The sequence below is a fragment of the Marmota flaviventris genome, chromosome 6 (genome assembly GCF_047511675.1).
Source record: "Marmota flaviventris isolate mMarFla1 chromosome 6, mMarFla1.hap1, whole genome shotgun sequence".
Classification (NCBI taxonomy): domain Eukaryota; kingdom Metazoa; phylum Chordata; class Mammalia; order Rodentia; family Sciuridae; genus Marmota; species Marmota flaviventris.
In genome coordinates, this window is record NC_092503.1 from 44,372,503 (window position 1) to 44,391,827 (window position 19,325).

At 38.1% G+C, this 19,325-nt stretch overlaps 1 protein-coding gene across 3 annotated transcripts in view; it reads left to right on the forward strand.

The window, feature by feature from the left end:
* Positions 1-14,013: 14,013 nt before the first annotated feature.
* Positions 14,014-19,325, forward strand: part of Mcm9 (minichromosome maintenance 9 homologous recombination repair factor) — a 77,866-nt gene continuing 72,554 nt past the window's right edge. For all 3 annotated transcript variants that reach the window (XR_011707706.1, XM_027953022.2, XM_071613069.1), the window contains exons 1-2: positions 14,014-14,273; positions 16,988-17,306. Coding sequence is in view for 2 of the 3 variants with exons in the window: in XM_027953022.2 (XP_027808823.2) it covers positions 17,003-17,306 (304 nt within the window). In the remaining variant the exon portion in view is untranslated. The remainder of the gene's footprint in view (positions 14,274-16,987; positions 17,307-19,325) is intronic.

Sequence of the window (19,325 nt, forward strand, 5' to 3'; positions counted from 1 at the left end):
GCCCACTATTAAACCACTATGTTACCTTAGAGCAGGACCGAAATCTGTTTGTGTGTGTGTCTCACACACACACATATATATGTATATATATTATGTAGGTGGATATATATATATATATATATATATATATATATATATATATATAGCCAGGTTCATTTATATATTTACCTATAGTATCACATACATATATTCCTACATAATTTCACATACATTTTTATTTTTAATTCAAATACATAGTTATACTTGTTTGTTCCATATTCCTAACCTTAGCTTTATCCCCAAACCTACTCTCACTCCTAAAACTCCACCAAAATGAAAAAGCCCTTACACATAAAATCGTGTACATTGAAATGAATAATCATAGATATTTTTAAAGGTAAAATTGTATATTCCCCTGTAATATAATATATATTTATATATTATCACCTATGAATCCATGGCCCAGTTTTAAACCAAAATGTCAGCACTGTGGTAGACTGAAACCTATCCATTTGTGAAAACATATATGTTTATATATGTTTTCATACATAATTTCACATATATTTTCATTTTTTATTCAAATATATAGATGTACATGTTTGTTCCCAAACCATAACCCAAGACCCCCTAAACCTACTCCCACAACAGTACATTAGAATGCAAAAATCTTACAGGTATAATCATTTATATTTATATGAATATTCATAGATATTTGCCATGTACATTTATATATTCAGCTATAACATCATATATTTTCACCTATGAGTCCATGGCCTAGTTTTCCACCAAAATATCAGTATGAAGATAGAAACCTATCTATTTTTGAGAACACAGACATATAAGTTTTTCTACACTATTTCGTGTATATTGTCATTTATTTATTCAAATATGTAGTTATACATGTTTATTCCTTGACCCTAACTCTAGCCCTACCCCTAAAGCTACTCATACATGTTTATTCCTTGACCCTAACTCTAGCCCTACCCCTAAAGCTACTCCAGAATACAAAAGTACATCAAAACCAAATGCCCATACAAATACAATCATTCACAATCATGTAAATATTCATAAATGGTTTATCATGTATATTTATATACTCATCTATAATATCATTTATAATAATATATTTTCAATTAGGATTCCATGCCAAGTTTTCAACCAAAGTGTCAGAATGAAGCAAGTCCAAAACCTCTCTGTTGCTGGGTGTGGTGGCGCACACCTGTAATCCCAGCAGCTCTGGAGTCTGAGGCAGGAGGATTGCATGTTCAAAGCCAGCCTCAGCAATAGGGAGGTGCTTAGCATCTCAGTGAGACCCTGTCTCTAAATAAAATACAAAATAGGGCTGAGGATATGACTCAGTGGTCAAGCGACCCCAAGTTCAATCCCCAGTACCTCCCTCCAAAAAAACCTCTCCTTTGAGTAGAACATATTTATTTACATTGGTTTTCTTACATAACTACATGTATTTTTCTTATTCAAATAAGTATTTACATGTTTGTACCCTACCCCTACCCCTAAACCTACGCCCACTCCTAACTCTACATTAAAATGCCAAAGACCTTACACTGATAATCATGAACATTTATATGAATATTCATAGATATTTTTCCATATACATTCATATACTCACCTACAATATCATATATATTTATATATTTTTGTTACTGCCAGTTACCAGTGACAAGTTCTGCCTCCCCAAACATTGAAGTTTGTACCAGAGAAGCACTGAGGTAAGCGTAAAAACCAAGTTTTCTTTAAATCATAGTAACACAGACTTCTCCGTGGAGGAAGAAGGGGACCACAGCTGGTATCCTCATATCCCAAGAAGTGGGAGGATCCTCCCCCTTTTAAACCTCTTACATTTTCTTTGTTCTCCTTCCCTCTTCCCTGCTTATCTCTCCCCTTCCTTTCTCCATCCTGTGTACTAGGTCTGGGAGATGCCGGTAGAATGGCCAAAAGGAGAAGACGACGTAAATTTGGTGTCAACATACCTTATATACAAACAGAGATATGATAAACTGTGGTATAAAGGTGTATTAAGAATTGTAATGCAAAAAAATCAATAAGAGAGCTCATGTATAATGGCATAATCTGGTATGAACATATTTTATATAACTTTGTAGTTATGAAAAATTGTGTTTGAATGGATAATAATGAATATAATGCATTCCACTATTGTCGTGTATGAAAGAAATAAAGAAAAAGAAAGAAAGAAAAAGAAAAAAAAAAGGTGAGAAGTCGACGGACTGGAAGGGCCAAAGGTGAAGTGATCCCAGGCAGGAAAGGAGCGGCAGCCCAGGAGACATTAATTAACAGCATTAATTAACCTGTTGTGAGGAACAGAATAGGCAGGTAACCTTGGTGATGGGTGAAAGACTCTGAAAGGATCAGCATTTCATTCACTCAGAGGCAGTCTCCAACTTTCCAGACCCAACCCATTTTTTATCTCCTCTTTCTGACCCAATTACCTGTCTACAATAACTGCCTATCTTTCGTTCTTGCTTCATTTTCACCTATGAATCCATGGCTCAGTTTTAAACCAAAATGTCAGCACAGACATACAGTGAAACCTGTTACTTTGTGACAACATGGACATTCATATAGATTTTCTCCATAATTTCAAGTACATTTTCATTTTTATACTCAAATATATAGTTACCCAAGCTTGAAACCCAACGCTAAACATGGCCCGATTCCTACATCTTCTTCCTCCCCTAACACTACATCAAACCACAAAAGCCTTTACACCTAAAGTCATGTACATTTACATGAATATTCATAGATATTTTGAGTTTCATTTATATTTTCAACTATAATATTATTTGTTTTTTATTTTTCTGTAGATTTATACTATTTTCCCCTCTTAACAAAGAGTACTAAAGAGTATGCACAATCAGCCATAATATGTACATAGTCTCAATGTCTCCAGTTATTTTTTTTAAACATAAAATAATACCTAATGTTAGTACCTAGTTTTTCTAGTAGTCATTAAAATTTTAATTCTTTTCCTTGAATTATATTTCAAATCATCTCAGTCTCGTTTTTTTGTAATTCCGTTTTGTTGTTCTTTTAAATACACACACACACATACACACACACATAGAAATAAATATATATATATATATATATATATATATATATATATATATATATATTTCAGTTGCTGATGGACCTTTATTTTATTTATATATGGTGTTGAGACTCAAACCCAGTAACTCACACATGCCAGGCAAGCACTTTACCACTAAGCCACAACCCCAGCCCCCGTTTTGCTATTGTTGATGGCAAAATATAAATAAAAAAATTCATTTGGACACGTTGTACACAAATGGAGCACAGCTTCATATTCCTATGGCTGTGCATGGTGTTGAGTCAAACCAGTAGTGTAATCATACACGCTATTAGGTTAATAATGTCTGTCTCATTCTACTGTCCTTCCTATCCCCACTGCCACTTTCCTGTACTCACTCCCCTCTGCACAAACAAAAGTTCCTTTATTATTCCCTACCCTCCCTGCCTCCATCTGATCCACTATGGATCAACGTCTGCTTATCAAAGAAAACATTTGGCCTTTAGTTTGGGGGGATTGAGTTATTTCACTTAGCATGACATTCTCTAGTTCCATCCATTTACTTGCAAATACCATAATTTCATTCTTATTTATGGCTAATATTCCATAATTTTCACCTATGAATCCATGGCTCAGTTTTAAACCAAAATGTCAGCACAGACATACAGTGAAACCTGTTACTTTGTGACAACATGGACATCTAGGTTGTGACAACAAAACTAGATGTCCTCCAATGAATAAAGAAAATGTGGTACATATACCACATTTTCTTTATTCATTGGAGGACATCTAGGTTGGTTCCATAGTTTAGCTATTGTTAATTAAGCTACTATAAACGTTGATGTGGCTACCTCACTATAGTGTGCTGATTTTAAGTCCTTGGGTATAACCCAATGAGTGGGATAGCTGTGTCAAATGGTGGTGCCATTCATAGTTTCTGAGGTATCTCCATACTGCTTTCCATAGTGGTTGCACCAATTTACAGTCCCACCAGCAATGTATGAGTATACCTTTTTCCCTACATCCTCACCAACATGTATTATTGCTTGTATTCTTGATAATTGCCATCTGACTGGAATGAGATGAAATCTTAAAGAATAGTTTTGATCTGCATTTCTCTAATTGCTAGAGATGATTAACATTTTTTCATGTTTATTGATCAATTGTATTTCTTCTTCTGTGAAGTATCTGTTCAGTTCCTTAGCTCATTTATTGATTGGGTTATTTGTTTTATTTGGTGTTAAGTGTTGTGAGTTCTTTATATATCCTGGAGATTAATGCTCTGTCTGTAGGCTCTCCTCACATTACTGATTTCATTGTTTCATTTTCTGAGAAGAAATATTTTACTTTGAGTCCATTCCATTTATTGATTCTTGATTTTACTTCTTGCACTTTAGGAGTCTTGTTCAGGAAGTCAGTTTCTAAGCCAATATGGTGAAGTTTTGGGCCTACATTTTCTTCTATTAGGCACAGGTCTCTGATCTAATGCCTAGGTCTTTGATCCACTTTGAGTTGAGTTTTGTGCAGGGTGAGAGATAAGGGTTTAATTTCATTTTGTTACATATGAATTTCCAGTTTTCCCAGCACCATTTGTTTAAGAGGCAGTTTTTTCTCAAGTGTGTGTTTATGGCACCTTTGTCTATTATGAGATTACTGTATTTATGTGGGTTTGTCTCTGTGTCTTCTATTCTGTTCTATTGGTCTGCATGTCTGTTTTCATGTCAATACCATGCCATTTTTGTTACTGTGTAGTATGATTTAAGGTCTTGTATTGTGATGCCTCCTGCTTCACTTTTCATGCTAAGGATTGCTTTGGCTATTCTTCATCTCTTATTTTTCCCAATGAATTTCATAATTGCTTTTTCTAATTCTATGAAAAATGTTGTTGGTATTTAATTAGGAATTGTATTAAATCTATATAGAGCTTTTGGTAATATGGCCATTTTGACAATATTAATTCTGCCTATCCAAGAGCATAGGAGATCTTTCCATCTCCTAAGATCTTCTTCAATTTTTTTCTTTAGTGTTCTGTAGTTTCTTCCACCTCTTTTGTTAGATTGATTCCCAAGTATTTTATTTATTTATTTATTTATTTATTTTGAGGCTATTGTGAATGGGATAGTTTTCCTAATTTCTGTCGCAGTGGATTCATCACTTATGTATAGAAATGCATTTGATTTATGGACATTGATTTTTATATCCTGCTACTTTGATGAATTCATTTATTAGTTCTAGAAGTTTTCTGGTGGAATTTGAATCTTGTAAATATAAAATCATGTCATCAGCAAATAGTGATAGTTTGAGTTCTTCTTTTCCTATTTGTATTTCTTTAATTCTTTTAATTTCTGTCTGCTCTAGCTAGTCTTTCAAGGACTATGTTGAATAGATGTGGTGAAAGAGGGCATCCCTGTCTTGTTCCAGTTTTTAGAGGGAATACTTTCAATTGTTCTCCATTTAGAATGATATTGGCCTGCCGCAGTCGGCTGCAGCAAAATAACCGGGGGGTGACGAGCAACTTGTGTACATTGATACAGCAGGAGTGGGAGCCGTTTATTGTAGGTCCGGAGGGGTATATATACATTACACACAGCTTATCTTAATTAACATAAACTAGATACAGCAGTCAACCAATAAGGAATCTCCACACTTAATGGCTCGCTGGCGTTACTTCACAAACCGCTCCCTTTGGCAAAATGCCAGGCGCCATCTTGACTTGTTTACAGACCCTAACATTGGCCTTGGACTTAGCACAGATAGATTTTACAATGTTGAGGTATGTTCCTCTTTCCCTAGTTTTTCTAATGTTTTGAATATGAAGAGGTGCTATGTTTTATCAAATGCTTTTCAGCATCTATTGAGATAATATTATTCTTGTCTTTAAGTCTATTGATGTGATGTATTACATTTATTGATTTCCATATGTTGAACCAAATTTGCATCCCTGGGATGAACCCTACTTGATGATGGTGCACTATTTTTTAAATATGTTTTTGTATGTGATTTTGAAAGTCTAAATTGAAAATTGAACAATTGCTTCTGTTGGCTTTCAAAATTTTTCTCTGCTTCCCTTCTCCACTGATAGGTGGGATTATCTTAAGTTTGATGTTAGCTCCAGTAGGTGGGCATAGGACCAGTTGGGTGGGCGAACCATTAGCAAGACACTCTCATGCCTTCTTCTGGTCTTCCCTCTTGTTGTAGCTGGCCCCTTTTGTCCCCTGCATAGTTCAGGACTCACTGAGCTGGAGAGAGCCAGTTTTCTCTAGTTTCTCCAACCTATGCTCCCCCTGAGGAACTGCTCCTAGTCTCTGGCATTCCATAGGTTGCCAGACCCAGACTGACTCACAGAGACCCAACTGCTATCTGAGGAACCTGGGCTTTAACTTCCCAGGCTCTGCCTTGCTGTAGTCCCAAGATCTCAATGCCTTTTTAACTTGCAGCAAGACCACCAGGGATGTGCTCACACAAGGGAGTGACCCTGCAAAGAGGCCACCAGATGATGGCCACTAGCACACCCAGCAAGACCTCAGGTGAAGCCAGACCTGCAGGTACCCTGATAATATATATCCAGCCCTTGGATGGTGTTCCCAAACTGAGGCAGCCATGCCCGAGATAGCAACAATGGTGATGACAAACCCACGGGTCCTGGTGGGTGTCCCAAGATGGAAGCTGCCATGTGTATCCAAATCTGCTGGTACTGTGATGATGGACTGCCAGGCAGCAGCAGGTAGTGGGCAGTGGGAAGTGGGTGATCTGCTGGTGATCTGCGCGTGATCTGTGGGTGGTCTGAAGGCTGAAGGCAGGTGATGGATGGGTGGACGTTGGCCAGTGGGCAATAGGTAGATGAAAGGGTTATGCTCGAATTCGGGACCCCCAAAAGACCACCAGAGACCAAGATAGATGTAAGCAGCAAAGAGGTGTTTATTGCGAGCTAGCTTGGTCCTCCGCGTGCACACAGCAACAGGTGATGCTGAGAGGCCCCGAGCCCAGGGTTTGCAGCAGTTTTATACATTCTCTGGGGAAGGCAGGGACTTCACATACATCATTGCATCTCTTAACAAATCATCACACACTGCGGGAAAATCATAAAACAACTCTAAAACATGATTAGCACAGTCACTGGCGGAACAAGTTGGGTAGGGGTGATTGGTTAGTACAAGAGGGGGATTCGTTTGAACTGACTGGTTTAAGCCAAGAGGGGTGTTCGTGCTGAACTACATGGTTTCCCAACACATTATCAACCACCATAAACTACTGGAAGGGTCATCTGGCATCCCAGGTATTTTTTCCTGTCTCATGTAGATTGGTGGCTGCTAGGGGGTTGCTGTGGGTCCTCACCTATCCTGACTGAGTCAGGGACACCTGGCACAGCAGATCTCTCCTGTTATTTGTAGATAAACAACTCAGCAGGGTGGGTGTGTGCCTAGGAGTGTTCTGTGGGTCTTTCCAAGCACAAGGGTCATGCCCCGCTTCCTTGGACAGACTTTGCTCTGAGGTAGAGGCTGGTTTTTCAAAAGACCGGTGATAAGCAGGCAAGAGGCAGGCAAATGGGCAAATGATGGACGATAGGTGACAGTCAGCAAGCCATCTGCACTAAAAAAGTGGGTGATATGCTACCAGATGGCAGGCGATCCACAGAAGATGATTCAGGGGTAAACAGCAGGGGACTGATGGGTAGCAACAGCTACTAGGCTACCTGGCAAAGAAAAGGTATTCCCTCTGCTTGAATCCTGAGTCATGGAGCGACAAGGAATGCCGCCTCCCTCTAGCTCGCCATCTTGGATCTCCCTTTAATATCATTTATGTAAATATATTTTCACATATGAATCTATGCTTCAGTTTAAACCAAAATGTCATCACAGAGATAGACTGAATCCTGTCCTTTGCTGAAAAGATAGATGTTCATATAGGTTTTTCTACATAATTTCATGTATATTTTCATTTTTTTCTTTATAGTGACATGTTTGTTCATTAAACCTAACCCTAGCCCTAGCTCTAACCTATCCTGCCACTAACCCTACATAAAAATGACAGTGCCCTTATGCATATAATCATTCACATTTATATGAATATCCATAAACATTTTGCCTTGTTCATTTATATAGTAACAATATCATATATATTAATATCACCTATGAACGCATGCCCCAGTTTTAAACCAGAATGTCAACACAGAGGTAGCCAAAAACTATTTATATATGAAAACATATAAATTTGTATAAGTTTTCTGACATAATTTTATGTATTATTTCATTTTTTATTCATATACATAGCTATAAATGTTTGTTTCCAAATTGTAAGCCTAGCCCTATCCGTGAATGTACTCCCACACTTATCACTAAATCAAATGCAAATGCCCTTACACATAAGATCATTTACATTTATATGAATAGTCACAGATATTTTGCCATATATATTATATGCTCACTTATAATATATTTTAACTTATAAATTCATACCCCAGTTTTAAACAAAAATGTCAACATGGAGATGGATTGAAAAAATCTCCATTTCTGAGAACAAGTACATTTAATAGGTTTTCTTATATATTCACAGGTAAATTTCCATTTTTTAATTCAAATATATAGTTATTCATGTTCACTTCCTAACCCTAACCCTAGACCACCCTTACCTAAAATATTTTCTTACCTAACACTAAAGAAAAACCAAATGCCCTTACACATATAATCATTTACATTTTTATGAATATTCATTGATATTTTGCCAAATACATTTATATACTCACCTATAATATCATATATATTAACATATTTTCAGCTATGAGTCTATGGCCCAGTTTTAAATCAAAACATCAGAACAGAGATAGACTGAAAACCCTCCTTTGTGAGCATATACACATTTATAAAGGTTTTTCTACATAATTGCACAGATATTTTCATTTTTTATTTAAATATATGCTTATACATGTTCATTCCCTGAACCTATCTTTAGCCCTACTCCTAAAACTTCTCCCCCTCCTAACATGACATGAAAGCACAAACGCCCTTTATATAAGATTCAAACAAGAAAAATAAAACCCCTAACCCTCAGAAAACAAAGAAAAATAATAAATATAAAGAAGAAAAAAGAAACAAATATGCATATGTACATCCACAAAACCAATCAGCACAGCATGAACCCTGAGTGTTGGTGGTAGTGGTGGGGTTCTTAATGAAAAATGAATTTTCTGTGCTCAGGTTATGAAAACTGTCAACAAAAATGGGTGTTCACTCACTATGCCAGACTACCCTTCTTTCCATTTCTTCTGGGGCTATGTACCCCTTGGGCTATGAACCTCCAGCAAAGACTAGAAGTTGTTAAACTTTGGCTCTGTTTGTGTTGCTCACCAACTTGCCAGCTAGAGTGACCTGGAGTCACAGCTGGCTGAAATAGTTCTCAGTTTCCCTTCTCACTAATTATAAGGAAGAACAGATGGGAAGTACTATCATTTGGAGTTCTGTCTGGACAGACTAAATCAAAGTGCTCCCAGGGTAGGACTGCTACAGAGTTCTACATGGGAACTTCTGGCAGCTGAGGTTTGGCTTTAATCAAGCCTTTGGAACTTTGTTGGGGTGGTACCTGCTCTGGAGAGATTAGATGAACACACCTGTTGGGCCAGGTAGAGGCCCATCTGCATCTCAAGGGATCTCCTGAGAATTCTACTAGAAGGGAAGGGGAGCCAACACTCCACAGATTTACACACTCTATTACCCACAAATGTGGCCTTCCAGATTCAGTCTACAGAATTCCAGAGTGAAAGCATGCCCACCTGTTCAGTTTCCTCACCCTCTTCAACTGGTTATGTGAGCCATCAGACTCAAAGGGAAAGCAAGTTGCACTCACCAGCATATCTCTGACTTGAATCCTGTTGGGTACAATCCTCTCTGTGCCTATACCTCTGTGCTCTGCTAGGTACACCCTAACACACAGTAGGTGCTTGCCTGTACAGCATAGCAATATTTGCTATGACTTCACAGGCTCCCACAGGAACAAACTGCAGAGTGGCCTCTTAATGGCTCCGGCCTCAGCTCTCCATTTACCAGTTGAGAAACTCAATACTTTTCAAATACCAGCTCATTGTACAACCTCTGGTTCAGCTAAGCTCAGCCTGCTTTTCTGTCCCACAGTTGCTCCATGCCCAATTGGTCCATTATTTCTCTGTGTTATTATCCCTCACTTCTGCAGTTAACTGGTCCTGCTGTCACTGCTGCCACTGGCTTCAATTCAATACACTCTTTCTTATTCTTTTTTCAATATACTGAATTTATGGGTCTCTAAGTGCGGCTTCACACGACTAAATCAATCAGGGTCACTCCAAGTGAATTAGAACTGACATGAAATAATCACACAAAGAGAAATACCTTTTTCTTTGGGTTCAGTGACTGCTCCTCAGCCACAACTCCCCAAAGGAGGGCAAGGCAGGCAAGAAAGGAGGAGGAGCACTCCTCAAACCTGGGTTTTATTAAATGGGGGGAGCTAATCCATGGAACATTCTATCCAAAAAAAAGGGCAAAGGGTAGGGTTACAACAAACAGGTAGGTGTAATTCAACCCCATTAGGTGATGCCCACTCCTGGAGCTCATCTGAGTGGAGGTAAAGTCCAGTTGCATTGCAATGGGTGCAATACCCGTTCAGTACCCGGGACTTAAAAGGTGTGTATATAGCTACTGTCCCAAGTGGCTCCCAACATCTAAGTCTCTGACTGTCTGATATTGAATTTCAATGAATTATCTTTTCCTGCTGCTTGAAAATGTGGTACATACACATAATGGAATATTACTCCGCCATAAAGAAGAATGAAATTATGGCATTTTCACGTAAATGGATAGAACTAGAGAATATCATACTAAGTGAAATAAGCCAAATCCAAACAACCCAAGGCCAAATGTTTTCTCTGATAAACAATGCTGATCCATAGCGGGTGGGTGGGGGAGGGAGAATGAAGGAATTTTGGATTATGTAGACGGGAATGAGAGGAGGGGTGGGGCGGTGGGAATGGGAAAGACGGTAGAATGAGACAGTCATTATTACCTATATACATGTATGATTACACTACTGGTGTGACTCAGCACCATGTGCAGCCAGAGGAATGAGAAGTTATGCTCCATTTGTGTACAACGTGAAAAAATGCATTCCACTACCATGTATAACTAATTAGAACAAATTAAAAAAAAAAAAAAAGGGCTGGGATTGTGGCTCAGCGGTAGAGCGTTCCCCTAGCACGGCGAGACCCGGGTTCAATCCTCAGCACCACATAGAAATAAAGACATTGTGTTGTGTCCATCTACACCTAAAAAATAAATATTAAAATTTTAAAAAATCATCAGAAACATAGAAGTGTTTCTTTAAAAGTAGAATGAAGGGGAATAGGGGAAGGGATGGGAGGGAAAGGGGATGGATTGGGGAATGAAATTGATCGAATTATACTGTTTTATTGTGTGAATGTATATTATGACAAATTAAAAATAATAATAAATTAAAAATCTTCACATAAAATAATATAAAAATTATCCATGATCCTGAATTCATTATAATTCCATGAAAAATTATGACTCTGTCAAACATATTTTGATACCATGCTCCTGACCTGGTATGTCGCTTAGAATTTTGTAAATGCCATGTCACCCTTTAGTCCAAACATTTCTTGAAAATTGATGTGGATTGTCTATAATGATTTTGGTTTGGGTCATTTCCTGGCTATTAATGAAAAGAGGGGGGTCAACTGTCTTCAACCCTTTCATTCTTTGAGGTTATTTATTTCAAATAAGTGGTCTGAGGTGAAATCATTATTGCTTAATTAGTGTATTTTTTTTTTTTATGCTGAGGATATTTTCAGAATAAAATGGAGTATTTTGGAACAAGAACAAAAAAAAAAAAAGAGGAATAGATAGTTTGAACGACACTTATCTTTCAAAGAATTTGAGTTTGTAGCTAAAATTTTCCCTCTATGGAAATGCCAAGTTAATATTACTTTGCAGGTAAATTATATAAATTATAACAATTAAGGAAGAAACCTCAATTTTAAATTTTTCTAGAAAATCAAAAGGAAGGGAAAATTTCTTGACTCATTCTGTGAAGTTAGCATTACCTGATAATAAAATAAGACAAACACATTACAAACCTGAAACACCAGCAAACAAAAAATAACATGAATACCCCAAACATGACATGCAAAAGTTCTAAACAAAACATTAGCAAACAACATATAAAAAGATAATACAGGGCTGGGGATATAGCTCAGTTGTTACAGTGCTTGCCTTGCATGCACAAAGCCCTGTGTTCAATCACCAGTGCCACAAAAATAATAATAATAATAATAATAATAATAATACATAATGAATGAGTTGAAATTTTTTCAAAAAAACAAAGTTGGCTTAATACTAAAAAATCAATTTTTTTCCCCACGGAATAGCCTTCCCACTGGAATTCATAGGTGGTTTTTACAAAATGCAGATACAACATCTATGCTAAACAACAACAACTACTACAAAAAAACAGTTGCAGGGTCCAGGGTTGTGGCTCAGTGGTAGAGCGCTTGCCTAGCATGCATGAGGCACTGGATTCAATCCCCAGAACCACATAAAAATAAACAAATAAAGTTATTGTGCCCATCTACCGCTAATTTTTTTTTAAAAAATTGCATTTCTCTATATTAGCAAACACCAATAGAAATTGAAAAATTTAAACGCCACTTTGAAAAGCATAAAAAAGTATAGTTTTCCTCCCAAACCCCTAGATTTAGAGATAATTTCCGCCTCCAGTACTGAGGATTGAACTCAGGGGCACTTTACCACTATGCTATAGTCTAAATTGCTGAGCCTGGCCTTGAACGTGGAATCTCCTGCCTGAGTCTCCAGAGATGCTAAGATTACAGGCATGCATCACCGCACCTAGTTCAGGGGATTAAACTGATAAAAGATCAAAATATTATGGGCAGAAATAACACGTGAATAAATGGAAAGGCTTGTTTCATTCAAGCCATATGACTCAATATGTTATCATGTAAATTATTCTCATATGGTTCCACAGATTCAACGTAGCTGTAATCTAAAATGACAAGCTCGTTAAGGTTCACACGAAAACACTAGGGTTCTACCAGAACCAAGACAACTTTGAAAAAGAAGAATAAAATTGAAGGGCAATACTATCTGCTTTCAAGGCTCATTCTGAATGTACAAGAATCAAGACAGGGCTTTCTTTTCTTTTCCCCTCCCCTCCCCTCCCCCTGCTCTCTCCCTCCCTTTCCTTTCTCTGCCTTTACTTACCTTCATTCTTCCTTCCTTCCTTCCTCTTCCTTTCTTTCTCTTCATTTTTAACAACTGATTTTTTACATCAGTGTGAAGTTCCCTTTTTCCCCCACATCCTGTGGGAAAAGGAGAAATCTTTCAACAAATGCCAATGCAGAGCCAGACACAAAACGGTGACCTAAGATCTACTCTTGCAACATCTACTAAAATATTAGCTCTAATTGGATCCTTAATCTAAACACAAAACCTAAAATGTACCAAGTGCGGTAGTGCACGCCAGTAAACTCAGCAACTGAGGAGGGGGACAGGAAGATCACAAATTCATGACCAACCTAAGCAATTTAGTGAGACTGGCTCAAAAAAAAAAAAAAAAGAGTTGGGATGTAGCTCAGTGGCCAATAGCCCCAAGGTTCAATCCCCAGAAAAAAAAAAAAATCTAGAATTTTTAAACTTTTACAGAAAACGGGAGAAGATTTGCGACCGTGGGTTAGGGAGATTCCTTGGAATCCTCGGTTCTCCTGAGCTGCCCCACAGAGCCCCCTTCCCGAGTCCGGCCTTGAGCAAGCCGCTAGATCCCAGCGGCGCTCCGCCCTTCACCCCGCCCACGACCCTCCTGGCCCCTCCTCAACCCGCGCGGCTCCGCCCCGCTCCGCCCCACCGCTCGCGGCCCACCGCGACTCGGGGCGCGCGCCCGCCTGCGTCTCCACCCGGAAGAGCTGCCGGGGCTGCAAAGTTGAGGCTCTGCGCGGCTGGGCGATCTTCAGGAGCGCAGGCCTCGCCGAGCAGCCGCGCGAAGCTAACACTGCGGAGTCTGCGCGCCCCCGCGGCCCGAGGCGCTCCGAGCGGCCACGCGCACGCCCCGCCCCCACTGAGTTCCTCGTGCCCCGGGGGCTGCGAGGACTACCCTGCCGCTGGGCCGGAGCTCCCGCGCCTTTGGGAGGAGCGCGTCCCCGGCGACTTCTGACACTGCGTGTCAGCCGGTAAGTGACAGCCGCTACCTCGTTTCACGGTGGTTTATATATTCATTTTCCAGTAGTTAGTCTCAAGTCTCGCTCACGTCTTTCTAGTTAAGAAACTGTTTAGCTCCGCTACCGGTCCGTCGAGGGAGATGCCCGGGAGCAGAGCCCGGAACGGGTCAGACCAGCGGAGGTGTCGTAAGGCAGGGGCTGAGTGCCGAGACCCTGTGGATTAGGAATTTAGTTTGTAAAGCGTTCCTTTGGGAGCGGGTCGGCTCCACGTCTGCCGCGCCACCGAGCGGGCGGGGAGGAGGAGCGGGGAGGAGGAGCGGCGAGGGCGCGCTCCCGCGGGGAGCGGGACGGGTCCTAGGCTCGGGGCGCGGTTCCAGCCGGCGAGAGGCGGGGCGACCGGGATCCCCATGCTTCTGCATTTTCCTTTATGGCCCTTCACTTTGGTCAAGGGAACCAAATAAAGCAAAATGCTTTTGTCTCCAAATATTCAACAAGAAGGAAAAGGGAACTCCAGAGTTGTGCCTTAATCCTGTATTTAGGTGGGCGTTAATAGAGTGAACGAACTGCATATAAAATATTTGAGTAGTCAGTATTGTACAGGTATTGAAAGAGTATACTGTTGTCAGAAATTTGGTCCATAAAAGGATATAAATTGATGGTCTAACTAGGCAAAATTTAATCCAACTTTAATTTGAACTTTGAATTCTGCAGCTGCCCTCTTCTCTTTATGGAGCTGTTTTTCAAATTGCTGAATTTGTAGCTCTAAATTGAATATGCATCTAAGAGAATCTTAGGATTCTCTTGCAGCCACCCTTGGGATCCCAGTGGTTTTGTTTGTTTTTAAGCAAAGACCACATCTTTGTATAAGCGCTGTGTGATTAGTTCTTGTCAAGGGCTTTTCTGTTTTATATTCAGCTGACATTTTATTACCTAACTAAAACAAAATCACGTATCAATGTGGTGTTCATAATTTTCGTTCACTTATTCTCTTCGATGTAAATTTGTTCATCTCTTAATCTCACACTGGCTATCATATATAGCATATGTAACAAGTATTCAGGATGCTAAACTGTAAACTTTGTAACTGTTATTTAATCCTCATATTTGTACAGCCTAGTACAATAAATGTTGGATGAATCAAGTAAATTGGATTAAAGTACACCTCTTCTAAGGTATTTGCTCTGTTTCCAAACCATGTATAAATTTGGACAAATATTTGGACAATTCACTTGTAACTGCCCCAGTGCAGCTACATTCCCACAAGTGGGCTTGTTGCCCCATTTAAATTTAATTCCTTTCTCCTTTGTGGTCCTATTTGTATTGCATTTTTACCACTGGTGGGGCAGTTTTCATTTGATCTGTCTTCTGGTTCTCTGAGGACATAGAGCCTTATTTTTCCTATATTTTTCATTTGCCAGAATAGTGTCTTTTGCAAGGTATATATTAGGAAATGGACATCGAATTGGTTTTATGCATATATAATTTGTGGTGTGACTGTATTCATGAAAATAGAATGGGGGTAGGCCCTTTTTAATCTGCAAGTGTATATTTAGAAAGAAGAAGAAGATGATGGTGATGATGTTTGCCAGTGGAATGAGATAGGTGAAGTTTGGTATATATTATGTTTATTTCCAATCTTATTTATTATTCAAAAACTTAGTGTTTCTTTCCTAAGTTTGTCTAGTTCTTTTGTGCTCTTTGTGTGTATGTGGTACTGGGGAGTTGAACCCAGGACTTCATGCATGCTAGGTATGTGCTCTACTGCTGCTCTACATCCCCAGCCCTTTTTTAAATTGTATTTTTGAGACAGGGTTTCACTAACTTGCCCAGCCTCACTTTGAACTTCCACCTGCCTTAGCCTCCCTGGTAGCTGGGATTACAGGTGTGTGCTTGTTTTCTTTATAGCTGTTTTTGCTGAAGTCTGAAGTTTTCCTAGATTAGGAAACAAACTCACCTCTAAATAAACATTTCTAAAGAAAATAATTGATTATTCAAGTTAAAACTGGCTCCATTTATGTAGTAGAATATATATGAAAGTGTGTGTGTGTGTGTGTGTGTGTAATTAAAGAAAGAAAGAAAAAAATGGTATGCTTTTATTTGAATAAAACCTAGAACCAGGGCTGGGACTGTAGCTCAGTTGGTAGGGTGCTACCTAGCACGTGTGAGGCACTGGGTTCAATCCTTAGTACCACATAAAAATAAAATAAAGCTATTGTGTCCATCTACTATAAAAAATATTGAAAAAGGAAAAAAAAAAAAAAAAGCCTAGAACCAGGACACTTGCAAAGAACTCCACTGGCAGTGACTTTGGACAAAAGACTGGTGTTTTTAAGACATTATACTTGAGAGCAACTGTGTATGTATGTAATGTGGTCAAAGAAAAGCGTTACCTTTTACATATATTACATAAATTATAATATCAATATAGGGTTAGTGAAGAGAAAGATTTGGGAAAAGATATGGGAAATGCTTTTATCATTTTGGATTTCCATAATCAGTACCATTTAATTTTTTGGCTTAAATTTCATTTCTCATTTTTAATGTACATGTTATTGCACAAGTAACTATAACAGATAATCTAGATCTAGTTAAGGTTTGAATTCAGATATTATTTTTGTGATTATAGCATGACCTAAACCCAGGATGATTTACAACCAAAAAATCATTTTGATTGTGTGAAAATCTTGAATATCAAAGAGATAATACAATTTTTTCATTTTCTTTAGTAATCTAGATTTAAGATGAATAATGATCAAGTTATGCTGGTGGGTCAAGTGTTCGAGTCATATGCTTCAGAATACCATAAGAATGACATTCTTCTGATCTTGAAGGAGAGAGATGAAGATGCTCATTACCCAGTTGTAGTTAATGCTATGAACCTTTTCGAGACCAACATGGAAATTGGAGAATATTTCAATGCATTCCCCAATGAAGTGCTAACTGTTTTTGATAATGCACTCCGAAGGTCAGCCTTGACAATTCTCCAGTCCCTTTCTCAGCCTGAGGGTGCTTCCATGAAGCAGAATCTACATGCCAGGATATCAGGTAAATCACTTTAAGAATGTTACTGCAATGTAATTTTCTATGAAGATTTTAGGAAAATAGAATACCTGTGGGATTCAGAGCACTAAAAACCAATTTGTATTTTTACGTAAAATACGTAACTGTTGAGTAGCTATTGGTTACTTCTTTCAAATTAGAATAATGATTATCATCTCTGGACATGGGGTAAGACATCTAATAGAGGGGAAAAAAGATGTGGAGACAGTAATATATGTGTAATTCTCTATGTGTGTAAAATTGTAATCCCAAGCAGTTTTATGAGGTTTTGTGACTACTCATAATAAAAGAGTTGGTAATGTAAGGATTAGAAAAGTGGTAGATCCTGCCCAGTGAGCTTCAAAACTATTTTAGGAAATTAATTATTTTTATATATTAAGATTAGCATTGTACTGTCTACCTGTCAAGAACCCAATACATTTTTGTTGAAGGAATGACACATTAAGCATCTTAATTTTTAAGTAACTACATTGGAGTAATCAGTAACTTTTGGTGGCAAAGTCATGTCCTTGTATTCCTGGCTCCTTGATCCTTATCTTCATTTAAAAATGAATTTTAACAAAGTGGATAAAGTTGAAGAGTCACTCTTAAGAATTTTAGGAAAGTAGCACTACAGTGTAATAATTTTTCATTACTTCATTCCATGGGAATCATTTCTGGGAAGATGTGTGGAATGATGAAAGGAGAAAAATGAATTTGGAAGATGTCTGGTTAGAGCTATGTGCTGGGCTGGGAGATTGAGCAAATTGCTTTATCTCATTGAACAAACTACCTCTAGAGTCCCTGTTAACCACCTAGCCTTTTGGTTTTCTTTAAATTTAAAGTTTGTCCTCAGTATATAAATTAATAAAGGCAGGTACAACCTCAGTCTATTTATGAAAAAGAAGGATTTGGTGAAATTAAAAGCCGACTCCAGAATACTTAAAGCAGCCTGTAATTAAGTTGGAAAATACACATACCCTTTTGTTTAAAAATAAATGTTTACCTTATAGTACATTTGAGGAGGGTGGGGATTTATAATCAACAGAAATGCTTAATACGATTCCAAAGAGGTTAGAGTAGACCTCCTTGGAGGCAAATTAAGATTCCCCAAAATCAGCAGAAATTTGATTTAAATGAAAAGTAGTACCTGCATTTACATTTTCCAGGTTAAAATTATGAAGATTATTAATCATTATGCATCAGGGCACTTAGATAATCTCTTGGTGGGTCAAGAAGAAATGTTCCTTTTTAATAAGTTTGCAAAAGGATTGTTAAAAGGGGGCTTTAACAATTGAAAATTGTTGAAATAGTAGTTAGAAAGTGGCTCTATACTTCTCTTATGTTAAATTTAAATAATGAAATTCTGTTTAAGTGACCCTATCAGTTTCAGATGAATTTAGCCTATTTTTTTCAATTCTTATCTGAAAAAATATTATGTTATTACCTTAGTATCATTCATTCCATAAATAGGACATGTATATAAATTTACTATGCTCTTTACCAAAGAGTAAGGGGTAGTCCTTTCTCAAAAAGGTGCTCGAGACTGGGGGAGATATCTTATATAGTTAAATATTTATCACATGCCTATGGATACATGCATATGTACATATTAAACAGAATTGTGAAGGACCTTAATGACAGCATTTGTTTTACAACGCATGCCTCCCTCAAGAAATGTTTAAGGTATATATTAGCTCATAGAACAGAGATTTAGTTCTAGGAGAATCGCTGGAGGTTTCAAGAAGATAAGGCCAGTGAAGAATGGAGGTGTCCCAGAAGAATGAACAACATGTGTAAAAGATCAGAGCCTGAAATAGTCTGATTTTCAGTATGTTGCACCTCTATATTAGACTCCAGATTAGGCATTTAATTGTTAAAACTCAGGATGCCTTTGTGGTTTACTCTCCTTAGGAATATAAGATAGTTTCCAGCTTTGTTTTACCAGGATATACATTGAATTTTATTCTTTTACCTATATATTTTTTTTCTTTTACCTATATTTCTTACTTTGTCCTCGGGGAT